The following is an 11,611-nucleotide window of genomic DNA, read 5'->3' on the forward strand; positions in this document are numbered from 1 at the left end:
GGTGGATCAACAACACTGAGTTTGGAGAGGAAAAATCCATGCTGCGCTCGAGTCTGTGCCTTCGTGAAGAAGTCAGCCAACTGTAACTCAGAGGGCACATAGTGAAAAGCGAGAGTCTGATCTTGCACAGCAGCACGCACAAAGTGGGCATCCACACCGATGTGCTTGGTGAGCTCATGCTTCACCGGGTCACGCGCAATACTGATAGCACCGATACTGTCGGACAGGAGAGGAGTGGAGGTAGTAGCAGACACACCAAAATCCTCAAGTAACCACCGTAACCAGATCACCTCAGCCGTCAACATAGCCATGGCTCGCAGCTCAGCCTCTGTACTCGAGAAACTGCAGTCTGTTTCTTTGTCTTCCATGCAATAAGAGAGCCACCAAGAAAAACACAGTAAGCAGACAGCGAGCGTCGATCAGAGGGATCACTAGCCCAGGTAGCATCAGAGTAGGCCTGGAGCTCAAGAGAGCTGGAGCAGGGAAAGAAAAGGCGCTGAGAGATCGTGCCACGAAGATATCGTAGAACACGAAGGAGGTGACTATAGTGGACAGAGGTGGGAGCTGAAACAAACTGACTCAGGATGTGGACAGGATAGGAGATGTCAGGACGCGTAACAGCAAGGTAGACAAGGCTGCCAACAAGGTGACGATAGCGAGTGGGATTAGGAAGAGGGTCACCATCAGAGGCACGAAGCTGAACGTTGAGCTCCATAGGAGTTACAACGGTGCGCTCATCACCAAGAGCAGCGCGAGCAAGAAGATCCTGAATATATTTTTCTTGAGAGATGTAGAAGCCATCAGGGGTCGAGGAGATCTCAATCCCAAGAAAATAGCGAAGAGGACCAAGATCAGTCATGAGGAACTGGTCTCGAAGGGGAGCCTTAACAAAAGCAATGTACTCAGAGTCGTCACCAGTGATGATCATGTCATCAACATAGAGAAGGAGAAGAGTCCGACCACGAGGAGACGTGTGAACAAACAACGCAGGATCATGATTACTGGGCAAGAAACCAGCCGCAGTCACCACAGAGGCGAAGCGCTCAAACCAGGCGCGAGGGGCCTGTTTGAGACCATAGAGGGAGCGGCGAAGTCTACAGACCATACCATCAGGAGCATAGTACCCCGGTGGTGGCTGCATATAGACCTCCTCACGCAACTCGCCATTGAGAAAAGCGTTCTGAACATCAAGTTGAGAGATAGACCACTGACGAACAGAAGCCACAGCAAGAAGAGTGCGGACAGTGGTCATGTGGGCCACAGGAGCGATCGTCTCATCATAATCATGCCCCTGCTCCTATTGAAAACCACGGGCCACAAGACGAGCTTTGTAGCGCTCAAGAGAACCATCGGAGCGAATCTTAATCTTGTAGACCCACTTGCAGGTGATGGGACGGACACCGGAAGGAAGGGGAACCAGATCCCATGTGCCAGAGCGCTCAAGAGCAGCAAGCTCTTCAGCCATCGCCAGCTGCCATTCAGGTTGAGTCATGGCAGTTCGATAGGAAGTGGGCTCAGCAAGAACAGAGAGACCGTACCGATCAGGGGAGTAGCGATTAGGCGGGGGGCGAGGCCGAGCACGGAGGTTGTGAACCGGGGGAGGCGTGAGAGGAGGTGCACCAGAGGTGAAAGGCTTGTCAGAGGAGACATCCTCAGTACGAGATCGGCGAGTATAGTGGAGAGGAAACGGTGAGAGAGGGCGCCGAATGGGAGATGCTGGTGGAGAAGTGGAGGAGGAGGATGGTGAAGACGGGGTCGGTGGTGAATGAGAAGGGATGAGAGGTGCCGGAGGAAGAGGTGACACATGAGGCACATAACAGGATGTATCAGGAAGGAGAAGGAAAGAAAGGTCATCCACAGAGAGACTCGAGGAAGAAGAACGTGGGTAGTAAGAACGAGACTCGTCGAAAGTCACATCACGCGAGATGCGCAAGCGACGACCCACAGGATCCCAACATCGATATCCCTTGTGCTCATCACTGTAGCCAAGGAAAACACACTCAACCGACTGAGCAGTCAGTTTGGTGCGTTCTCGGGGGGCAAGAAGAACATAGCACACGCATCCAAACATACGAAGAGCTGAGTAGTCAGGGGAGCGACCAGTGAGACACTTCATAGGAATAGCACCCTGCAGAGCAGATGATGGCTGAATGCTGATGAGATAGGTGGATGCGGAAACAACCTCAGCCCAAAAGTGGGGTGGAAGGGAAGCAGCAATCATCAACCCAAGAGCCGTCTCAAGCAAATGACGATGCTTTCGTTCGGCAACGCCATTCTGAGCATGAGGACCAGGACAAGGAACTGGGCAAGAGTACCCTGTTCCGCGAGAAAACCACGCAACAGCTGAGAGATATACTCTCCAACGGAGTCAGCATGAAAAGTACGAATGGGCATGGCAAACTGGGTGTGAACCATGGCAGCAAACCGTTTGTATATAGGGAGAACTTCGCTACGAGATTTCATGAAGTAGAGCCAAGTGTAGCAAGAGAAATCATCAATAAACAAAACATAGTAGCGATGGCCACCTTTGGAATCAAAGGGAGCAGGACCCCAGACATCAGAATGAACTAAGTCAAAAGGACGCTGAGATACAGACTCACTAGTAGGATAAGGTAACTGAGTCTGTTTGCCAAGTCTGCAACCATTACAATGTAAGGAGACATCTCCAGATACAGACCCTAAGAGGCCCTGACGAACTAAAGAAGATAAGCGAGAGCCACGGATGTGACCAAGGCGGTGATGCCACTGCTGGAAGGACGCAGACGAAGAGACAGCAAGAGCATGAAAGCTGGCAGAAGTGGTGGCAGCGGAAGGAACACGAAGCTAGTCAACCTCTCAAAGGCCCTCTGACTCACGGCGCCGAGGGCCAGCACCAACCAAAGCCTTGGTGCGATGATCCTGAATGGAGCAAGAGTCGGTATCAAGAATGACACGACAACCAGAATCAGTAAGTTGGGCAGCGGAAAAAAGATTCATGGTAAGGCGAGGAACATGAGAAACACTCGGAACAGAAAAGGACGGAGTGGAAAGAATACCACGGCTAGCAACAGGAAGAGATGTGCCATCGGCAGTAAGAACATTAACAGGTGAATCAAGAGGTCGGAGAGAGGACAACTCAGAAGAATTAGAAGACATATGAAAGGAGGCTCCAGAATCCAGAACCCACGGAGATGTACCTGACTGTGTAGATGCCGGTGGTGGTGAGGAAGAGGATGCAGTCACAGCAGCAGCAGTCGACGAGAAGCCTAAGGAAGTAAGAAGGCGCTTGAGGCGAACAATGTCCTGGTCAGTGAGTGACGGAGTCGAGGAAGACACGGGAGTCCCGCTGGAGGAGGAGCGTCTCTGATCTCGCTTCTTCTGACGACAATCAGACTCTGGGTGACCTGGCCGGGAGCAGTAACCACAGACGGTGTCACGGCGCGACGTGCCCTTCTCAGCATAAGGAGGACGGCTCATCCCCCCTGGCAGAGTAGGCAGGAGCGGCGGAGCAGTGAGGCGAGCAGACGACACAGGGGCTCGGGCAGCCAGAACTGACGGAACCAGAAGCAAACCAGCAGAGCAAAGGCGGGTCTCTTCAGCACGAAGCTCAGCGAGTATCTCGGAGATAGGAATGCGACCACGAGCAAGCATAGCACGGCGAGGCTCAAACTCAGACCGGAGACGAGATAAGAACTCATGGACCCGCTGAAAGTCCAGATCAGCCCGAGTAGTCTGACAGCAACGACATGTTCCACAAACAACTGTCCGAAGAGAGTCAAGCTGGCGCCAGATGGCAGAGCACTGTGAATAGAGCTCATCAACAGAAGAATCACCTTGCTGGAGTGCATGCTCCTGGCGCATCACAGATAGGTAGAGAGCATCACCAGAGGGCTGATAGCGCTGACAAAGATAAGACCACATAGCTGCAACTGTGCCAAGTCCCATGAACTCGGAAGCAAACTGAGGAAGGACACTCGCAGTGAGAACAGCAGCAGCTCGAGCATCATCATTGCACCACTGAGTGTAAGCAGACAGATCATCCCGGTACACAGAGAGAGCATCAGAATAAGCGGATACTTGCTGATCATAAGCATCAACCGCAGCATCATCCAGAGCCTTGGCAGCATCCCGGCCAGCCTGAGAAGCATTTGCAGCAAGGACCGGCGGCACCGGTGGGATTGGGGCCACGTGCGCAACAGGGCATGGCGGACAGGGGACCTCGCCAGAAAGAACACCCCACAGAAGAAGACCACGCATATGAATGCACATGAAGCCTACAAACTCAGCATAGTTGGTGCCATCAAAGATCACCGAACACCGCGGAACAGCGACATAGCCCGAAGAAGACATAGCAAGGTCTTCTTTTGCTTGCTCTGTTCAGCCTCTCCTTTTTTTTGGTCGATGCACTGGAGATGCCCTGGATCGGGCTGGAGGACGAACGAGGCAGCCCCGCTCGAGCAGGAGCGCGAAGGCGGGTGGCCTGGCTCCGCACGACCCAAAGAAGGGGCCGGCGACCTGGCCTGGCTCGAGAGGAAAACGAGCGGGCGGGGCGGGCTCGATCTGGCGCGAAAGGAACCAGCGAGCGGGGCGAAGAACGAGCGGACGGGGCGGCCTCGATCTGGCGCGAGAGGAACCAGCAAGCGGGCGGAGAACGAGCGGGCGGGGCGGCCTCGCGCGAGAGGAACGAGCGGGCAGGAGCGGCCGCGCTCGAGAGGAACGGGCGGGCGGGGCAGCCGCACTCGGACGGAAGCGGGACGAGCGGCCGCGCTCGAGAGAAACGAGCGGGCAGGGCAGCCGCACTCGATCTGGAGTAGGACGAGCGGGCGGGGCTTGATCCGGCGCCGGATCCGGCTAGCCAGCGACGGGATGGGCTGGAACGGCAGGATTCGAGGGAAGCTAGGTGGGGGGCGCACGGAGTTGCGGCGTGCGAGAGAGCGGAGCTAACCTAGCATCTGATACCATGTTAGATAAGTGAGCAACTAACTCTTTACTGAGGGCCAAGGGCCAGTACATATACATGTGTGGCAAAGTGCAGAAAAGCCCCTTATGCAATGGGGATGTACAGAATGAACTATACACATCTAACACAAATTACAAGCAGATTGGTGTCTTGGTGAGGTCTACCCAGTTTTCAGCATTGAGAAATCCAAAGTTTCTTAATCAGCGACAATTAATATGGATAGGAGGGACTTTTTTTTTCCCTTTATGTGGGTGTAGTTTTGTGACATTATTCAGATGACTAAGGACGAATTGTTGGTAAATTAGACAAGTGGAAGGGGAGATGCAAACTTCATTTTGTCCTTTTTATTCACTGATAATTTTATGAAGTTGTTCTTACTTTGTCCTTATAAGGTGTGCAATGGTATAGAGAACACTGTCAATAAGTGATAGTTGCCACAAAGAAGAATTAGAATAAGGAGGCATTGAAAAAATGTTGAGGAGAGCAAGAAGGGTAGTAGTAACTGCCAGAACCTATTAGAAACAGTTAGAATACTGGTACTAACTTGGATTTCCACTGAATAGAACTAATGCAATCTTTTAATCTGCACGAGAACAGGTACCAGAATATGTTGGAGGCATATAAGAATGCCAGAACCCCACCGAGAACACCGGAAGAGGCTGCACAACTAGTTGTATCAGCCCTAAACTGGATCCAGAGAGCTGATTTGGAGGTAACTTGTTTCTTCCTTTTTTTAGATCCTACATAGTTCAGGTGAGCATAGGAATAATGCATTGACTAATACGGACTTGTATGTTTGGACTGTGGAACCTGTAAGCCCAAGTTTGCAAAAAATGTTAAAAGTTAAGGTTTATGCTTTTATGTTACTACTAGTTTTTTTTTCCTTCTTATAGGAACCAAAACCATAAACCCAGGAAACCCACTGATGTAATATTTGGTTGTTACACGTGACTATATATGTTCAACTCAATCCTCCAGAAACATTTTTTTTCCTCAGGGTATCCTCGAGTTCTACAACTTCCCCATCCCATCGCTACCTGCAGCATCCTCAAACCACCGTCCATCCTCGCTGCCAGAGGGTGTGCAGTTTGTCTTGAACACTTTACCGGTCAGATGTGATCATTTATTCTGAAATAGGCTTATCACCAGCATAAAAGTATTGAAAGACTGGTTATGCCGGTCTGCATAAAAGTATTCTCACAGGTCACTGTCTCACTCGTGTTCTCAGGTTCATAACCAAAACATTGGAGATGGCGATGGCTTTACCGCTTATGTTGCCACAACCGATCCGAGGGAGTCTGGGAATGTTCCTATAGAAGTACATGAGATGGTGATTGCGAGGACTGAAGCACGCAATCGTAGGGATTACAAGAGTGCCGATGCACTTCAAAGTAGACTTAAAGAAGCTGGATACAAGTATAAAAACTGAACCATTACACATTTCGGTTCTTAATATTATACTCCAAAAGTAATTTTTTTCATAAATGAGCACACCATGTTTTTTTTCCAATATTTGGATCCACTTATATTGGATTCCAAAAGTATTAAAATACTAGATTTTTTTCTTTGAACTAAGACACATTCTGAATTCACTTTGTCCATTCAAACTAGTACTAGAATGGTTTTACTACATTATTTGAAGTTTTTTCTGTTGTAAAACAGCATGCATACCTATTTTAGTACTACAAAAAAATTAGTGCAGTCACTGAAAATAAGAAGAAACATATTTATAGCATAATATTTTAAAACCTTCCTGTGACCAGTTGGCACTTGTGTACCAATAGTCTGGAACACAACAGGCTTGTGTCAGTTTTATTTGGCGCTTGCTTTGATCTAATCATGTGAACGCGCATTCACTTGTTTTACTTTGGAATGGCATGAAAGCATAGCTTAGTACTAATATTTTTTATGAACAGGATAATCGTCTGTTCAGACGAAGAGATCCTAGCAAGGAAATACCGAATCAGAATGAGGTATTTGTTGCTCAAGAGTATACATTATATTCCACAAATAAAATAATCGAAATACTTATGTGAAGTGTATGATCTTTCATGAGTTAAAAGGGGAATTGATGCACCAGAGCTTAAGATGACATATGGGAAGGAATCAAAGAGTGCTTTGGTGAAGCTCATTGGTGGGAAAAGAACCACAATTCATGTGTATGGGCAGGACCAGTTTGATCGCTACGTTGGTGATGTCTATTGCAATGGTGTGTTCATCCAGGTGAAACAAGCACCAAAGACATGCCTTCGACCAATTTAATTGCTTTGTTCTGATGAAATTGACTGTGTGTGTATGTATCTGGGTCCTTCAGGAGAAAATGCTGAAGAATGGTCACGCATGGCATTTTACGACCTACGACAAGCGCCCAGAGTTTGCTAAAGTAAGAAAAAAAGATTAGAAAGAGATTGGTGCCCTCACCTTACATGGTTATGCCTGCTGATTTTTTGACTTGCTCTGTGATGGATGGTGCAGTGGGAGAGAGAGGCAAGAGCTGCACAGCGAGGGCTCTTTGCCTCACTCAACCCTGAGAAGCCGTGGGACTGGCGAAGAGAGCAGCGCAACGGTGGCATTCAGGTCTACTAATGGCTCCATCCATGTCTCGAACTAATGGTCAGAAAGGTGCGTATAGTTTGGTAACTAGGGTGGACAGCATCACCATGCTGCAAACTAAATGTGCAGTATGTTTATGTATGCCGTGAGAGTAATGCTTTCTAATTCGGCCTATGGCCAAGACTCCTAAACCTTCTTCTTAATCAATGAAAATGGCAAATCTTTTCAAGTTGCATGCAGGGTCCCAAATCCAACAATCTCTTTGCTGCTTTCACCAAAAGGTCCAAATAGATCTATCAGTGCCAAGAATGACTACCACTGAACCTGCATTAACAATAATCCGGTGATGACATCAAAACGAAGAGACATGCATGCATCACAAACCTCAGTTTCTTTTCTTAGTAATCTCTTAAAAATTCTAGGCCAAAAAGAAAAAAAGAAAAAACTAGCTGGCAGGACTAACAATCCTCACTACACATATTTGCAAATTGCATCGCTCCACACTAGCTGCACAGCCACCTATGCATATTCAGGTTCCACTTCTTTCAAGATCAACACATTAATAAACATTCCAAGGCTACCCCTACCACACTACCATTCGTTCTGTGGTCGAAGAGTTGGATGAATATGATCTCAACCCATTCCTGCCATATCCACAAAATGATCATGTCTCAAGGTCCTGGTTTGTTTGCACCATTACTCGGTGGGTCCACCTTCAGGTCTGCAGCATCTACATTAGGCTGCACTGGTGCTGTGAATCATGCTTCATGGTTCTAGCTTTCCTGACATTGTGAGGCGTTGCAGTCTCACCGAGTAGCTCCTGGTTTATGCATCCAGCTTCCTTATTAGATCGCGCCATTCCAGAATCTCTGGGCGGCTCCTGTTCTACGCTTCTAGCTTTGTTAGTACGTTGCAGCATTGCAGTGTCACTGCCCGGCACATGTTTTACTCTTCTAGTTTCGTGATCAGGTGGCAGCATCACAATGTCACTGCCTTGCACATGTTCTACTCTTCTATCTAACTCATCAGGTTTCAGCACTGCAATGCCTGACTCCTGTTCTGCTCTTCTAGCTTCCTTACTAGGTTGCAGCATTACAACGTCGCTGCCTGGCTCCTGTACTACTCTTCTAGCTTCCTTACTAGGTTCCTCATCATCTTTCAGCATTACGGTGTCGCTGGATGGCTCCTGTGTTGATTGTTGGATGCATCCGGACACTGGGTTAATGACATCTCCAGCCATTTTTCCTTCATTCTTTTCCACATCAACTGCTTGGCGATTCCTTTTCATGAACTTCCTCTTGTTCCATTTCTTCTTGAAACCGCCTTTCTTCACCTCAAGTGGTTTTGGGATTTCAATTGGCTTTTTCGCGGTCTCCTTAACTTGCCTTTTGCCAGGAACTACAATATGCTTTGTGGCACCACTTCCGCGACCCTCTAGTTGACCTGCACAAAACAGAGCCCGTGCATGATCGAGTGTCCAGCCCAGCACAGACGAGGAAGAAATCGATGCAATTTCACAAAAACGTACATCTAAAAAAAGAATACGAGATACCTTGTGTTGCAAGAAGAGCAGTTCGGGCTCCTTTTATCTCTGCCTCTTTCTTTGACCTGGCTGCAGGACCAATGTATTGTATACCACCAATCTCTACGGTGCATGTAAAAGGAGCTATCCCTGAAGCTTGTCTGGTCAAGCTATAAGATGGAATGTAATTCATCTTCTGAGCATACTCCTGAAGAAGATTCTTGCAGAGGCCAGTTTCTAGCTGAAAACCATAGTAACAAGTGTGGATTAGAATGCTATTTTAACTAAGCCATTCTATTACTTGTGAACTAAGCATATTCCACGATAACATGTACTGTGAGGTATGCATCTGCAATTAAAGAACCAGGGGCTTGAATAAATACAAGCCAATAGAGAGTAGAATGATATCAGACTTGGGCAAAGCCACATTGAAGTGGAAGAGAAAAGCTTACATATCCACATGCAACAATATGGTCAAATTAGCAGACATTACTCAAAGGCTGATAACACCAAGGAGCAAAGATGCTATCAGTGTTCATGTAACGCATTGCACGAAGACTTCACCTTACGAAAAAGATTTCTGATATTTTCACATTATTACAGGCAGAATAACTGAAAACAATTTTACAGGGCTTAACTTCCATAATTTCAGGAAGCCCCTAAATACTGTACGAAGCATAAACAGCGGTGCCAAGACCACGAAGCAGATTTCTAACTTTTCGCATTATTACAGGCAGAACCGCCAAAAACAATTTTGCAGGGTAACATACATAAAATTTCAGGAAGACTGAGTAATGTAGGAAGCAGCATAAGAGTATGATTCAACTACATAGTTGGGGTGATCAGCTTCTTCCCAAGTACTGAGGATAAAGAATGCAGGTCATGGCCATCCATAATTGCACATTCTGAATATTCAGGAAAAGACAATTCCACATTCTTACCTTTATATATATACAGTATTTATAGAAACGGTTCTTGGCTGAATGAAGGGACGACTCAAATCAAATACGGAGGAGTAACTTACAGCTGCTGGGATTCTCCCAATGGTTGGGATGGACTCGACAATTTCCATGAGGGCGACTTCAGCAGCCGACTGCTCTGCGGCCTTCCGGGTGAAAAATCCGGGCAGCGAGTCGAACTTGGCGCCGTCGATCAAGACAGCGGACTTGAAGATGGGCTCGTGGCAGGGCCCCTCCTTGAGGGTGTGATACTCCGGAGCCGCGACGCCGAGTTTCTGCGCGTACTCCTGCAGCCAGCTCTTGAAGGCGTCGCATTTCACAGGCCCTGAAGCGGTGAAGCGCACCAAAACTCAGAACTACGGTGGGGAACCAGCAACCTGTAGCAAATGGACACGGGAGCAGAGGAGAGAGTCTTACTGATTCCGCTGGCGTTGGGCGCAGGCGCCGCCGCCGCCATGCCGCCGCCGGCGTTCCGCGTTCGTACCGACCGGGCCGCTGCCCTGGGTACTGGGGGTTTTGTGTGGCGTTTCTTCTCTAGCACCAAGACGTGCGCTGTGGCTTTTTAGTACTTTTTTTAAAAAAAAACAGCTTGAACTTTATTAATCTGTTTTTTCAAAGGTACGCCAAAAGCGTACCGTAACTTTATAGAAAAAGAAAAAATTATACACAAAAAAGATTACATGGTAGATAGATGGCATCAAATGATGCTTCCACCATACCCTCCGTATATCGAAACGTTACCCTACTACCCACACCATGTAGATACTCCGGTGGCTCCTGCTCTGGACCACAATTCTAACTCTTGCCAAATCAGGTCCACGGTTCCACTGACATTCCTTAGTCAGTCCTCCCAAAGACCCTTCCATTGCGTTGCTTTCATATGTTCTAGCAGATCGAAGTGACCACCGAGTCAAAACCCTTCCTCTGCCTCTTCGGGATATGCTTCCTCGTGGTGCTCCACCAGTTGCTGATTGTGGAATGCTGTGTCGGGCAAAGGTCCGGGTTGATTCTCATTCTGCAGAAGCACATGTACCACACCTGCCTCACAAACACACACTGCATAGTGATATGATCCACAATTTCTTCCTCTTGCTCGCAAAGATAACATGGTGATCTTTGGTCCTGTAAACCATGCCGAAACCGTCTGTCCGCCGCCCAGAGCCTGTATTGCACCGCCAGCCACATGAAAAGCTTGCACACCAATGGAGCCCAACACTTCCATATGGCCGTATAAGCTTGAAACCTGATTGAAACACCCACAATGCGGCTATATCTCCCACGTGTCAGGGCACGACTTAGAGGCATAGCCGCATGGTAGGTTTGTCGCAAAAGGGGTAATCTTCACACATCCCATGTACTGAATAAGAAAGGGATAAAGAGTCGGCTTACAATCGCCACTTCACACAATACATAAATATATCATACATCATCCAGAATACAATCAAGGTCCGACTATAGAACCAAAATAAAGAAAGACAATCTCAAATGCTAGATCCTCGATCTCCCCAACTGGGCTCCACTACTGATCATCCGGAAAAGAAACATAGTAACGGCCCGGATCCTCGTCGAACTCCCACTTGAGTTCGGTAGCGACCCCTGCACTGGCATCATCGGCACCTGCATTTGTTTGGAAGTATC

General features: G+C 48.1%; 2 protein-coding genes across 7 annotated transcripts in view; one reads left to right on the top strand and one right to left on the bottom strand.

The window, feature by feature from the left end:
• Nucleotides 1-10,082, top strand: part of LOC119286138 (probable staphylococcal-like nuclease CAN2) — an 11,946-nt gene extending 1,864 nt beyond the window's left edge. Inside the window, exons 3-11 of one of the 6 annotated variants that reach the window (XR_005140280.1) lie at nucleotides 5,537-5,651; nucleotides 5,937-6,047; nucleotides 6,168-6,355; nucleotides 6,856-6,912; nucleotides 7,003-7,162; nucleotides 7,254-7,322; nucleotides 7,415-7,561; nucleotides 9,748-9,893; nucleotides 9,972-10,082. Coding sequence is in view for 5 of the 6 variants with exons in the window: in XM_037565487.1 (XP_037421384.1) it covers nucleotides 5,537-5,651; nucleotides 5,937-6,047; nucleotides 6,168-6,355; nucleotides 6,856-6,912; nucleotides 7,003-7,162; nucleotides 7,254-7,322; nucleotides 7,415-7,525 (811 nt within the window). In the remaining variant the exon portion in view is untranslated. Of the gene's footprint in view, nucleotides 1-5,536; nucleotides 5,652-5,936; nucleotides 6,048-6,167; nucleotides 6,356-6,855; nucleotides 6,913-7,002; nucleotides 7,163-7,253; nucleotides 7,323-7,414; nucleotides 7,728-8,887; nucleotides 9,218-9,747 lie in introns of those variants that run through there. The other 5 variants (XM_037565487.1, XM_037565489.1, XM_037565488.1 and 2 more) reach the window with 5 other exon arrangements.
• Nucleotides 8,198-10,483, bottom strand: LOC119286137 (double-stranded RNA-binding protein 8-like). The gene is made up of 4 exons (XM_037565485.1): nucleotides 10,391-10,483; nucleotides 10,039-10,298; nucleotides 9,045-9,255; nucleotides 8,198-8,935 (listed from the first exon to the last, which is right to left on the bottom strand). The coding sequence occupies exons 1-4, from the start codon at nucleotides 10,428-10,430 to the stop codon at nucleotides 8,223-8,225; spliced, it is 1,224 nt and encodes a 407-aa protein (XP_037421382.1). The 5' UTR covers nucleotides 10,431-10,483; the 3' UTR covers nucleotides 8,198-8,222.
• Between the last annotated feature and the right edge of the window lie 1,128 nt (nucleotides 10,484-11,611).

This window comes from Triticum dicoccoides, chromosome 4A (assembly GCF_002162155.2).
Source record: "Triticum dicoccoides isolate Atlit2015 ecotype Zavitan chromosome 4A, WEW_v2.0, whole genome shotgun sequence".
Classification (NCBI taxonomy): domain Eukaryota; kingdom Viridiplantae; phylum Streptophyta; class Magnoliopsida; order Poales; family Poaceae; genus Triticum; species Triticum dicoccoides.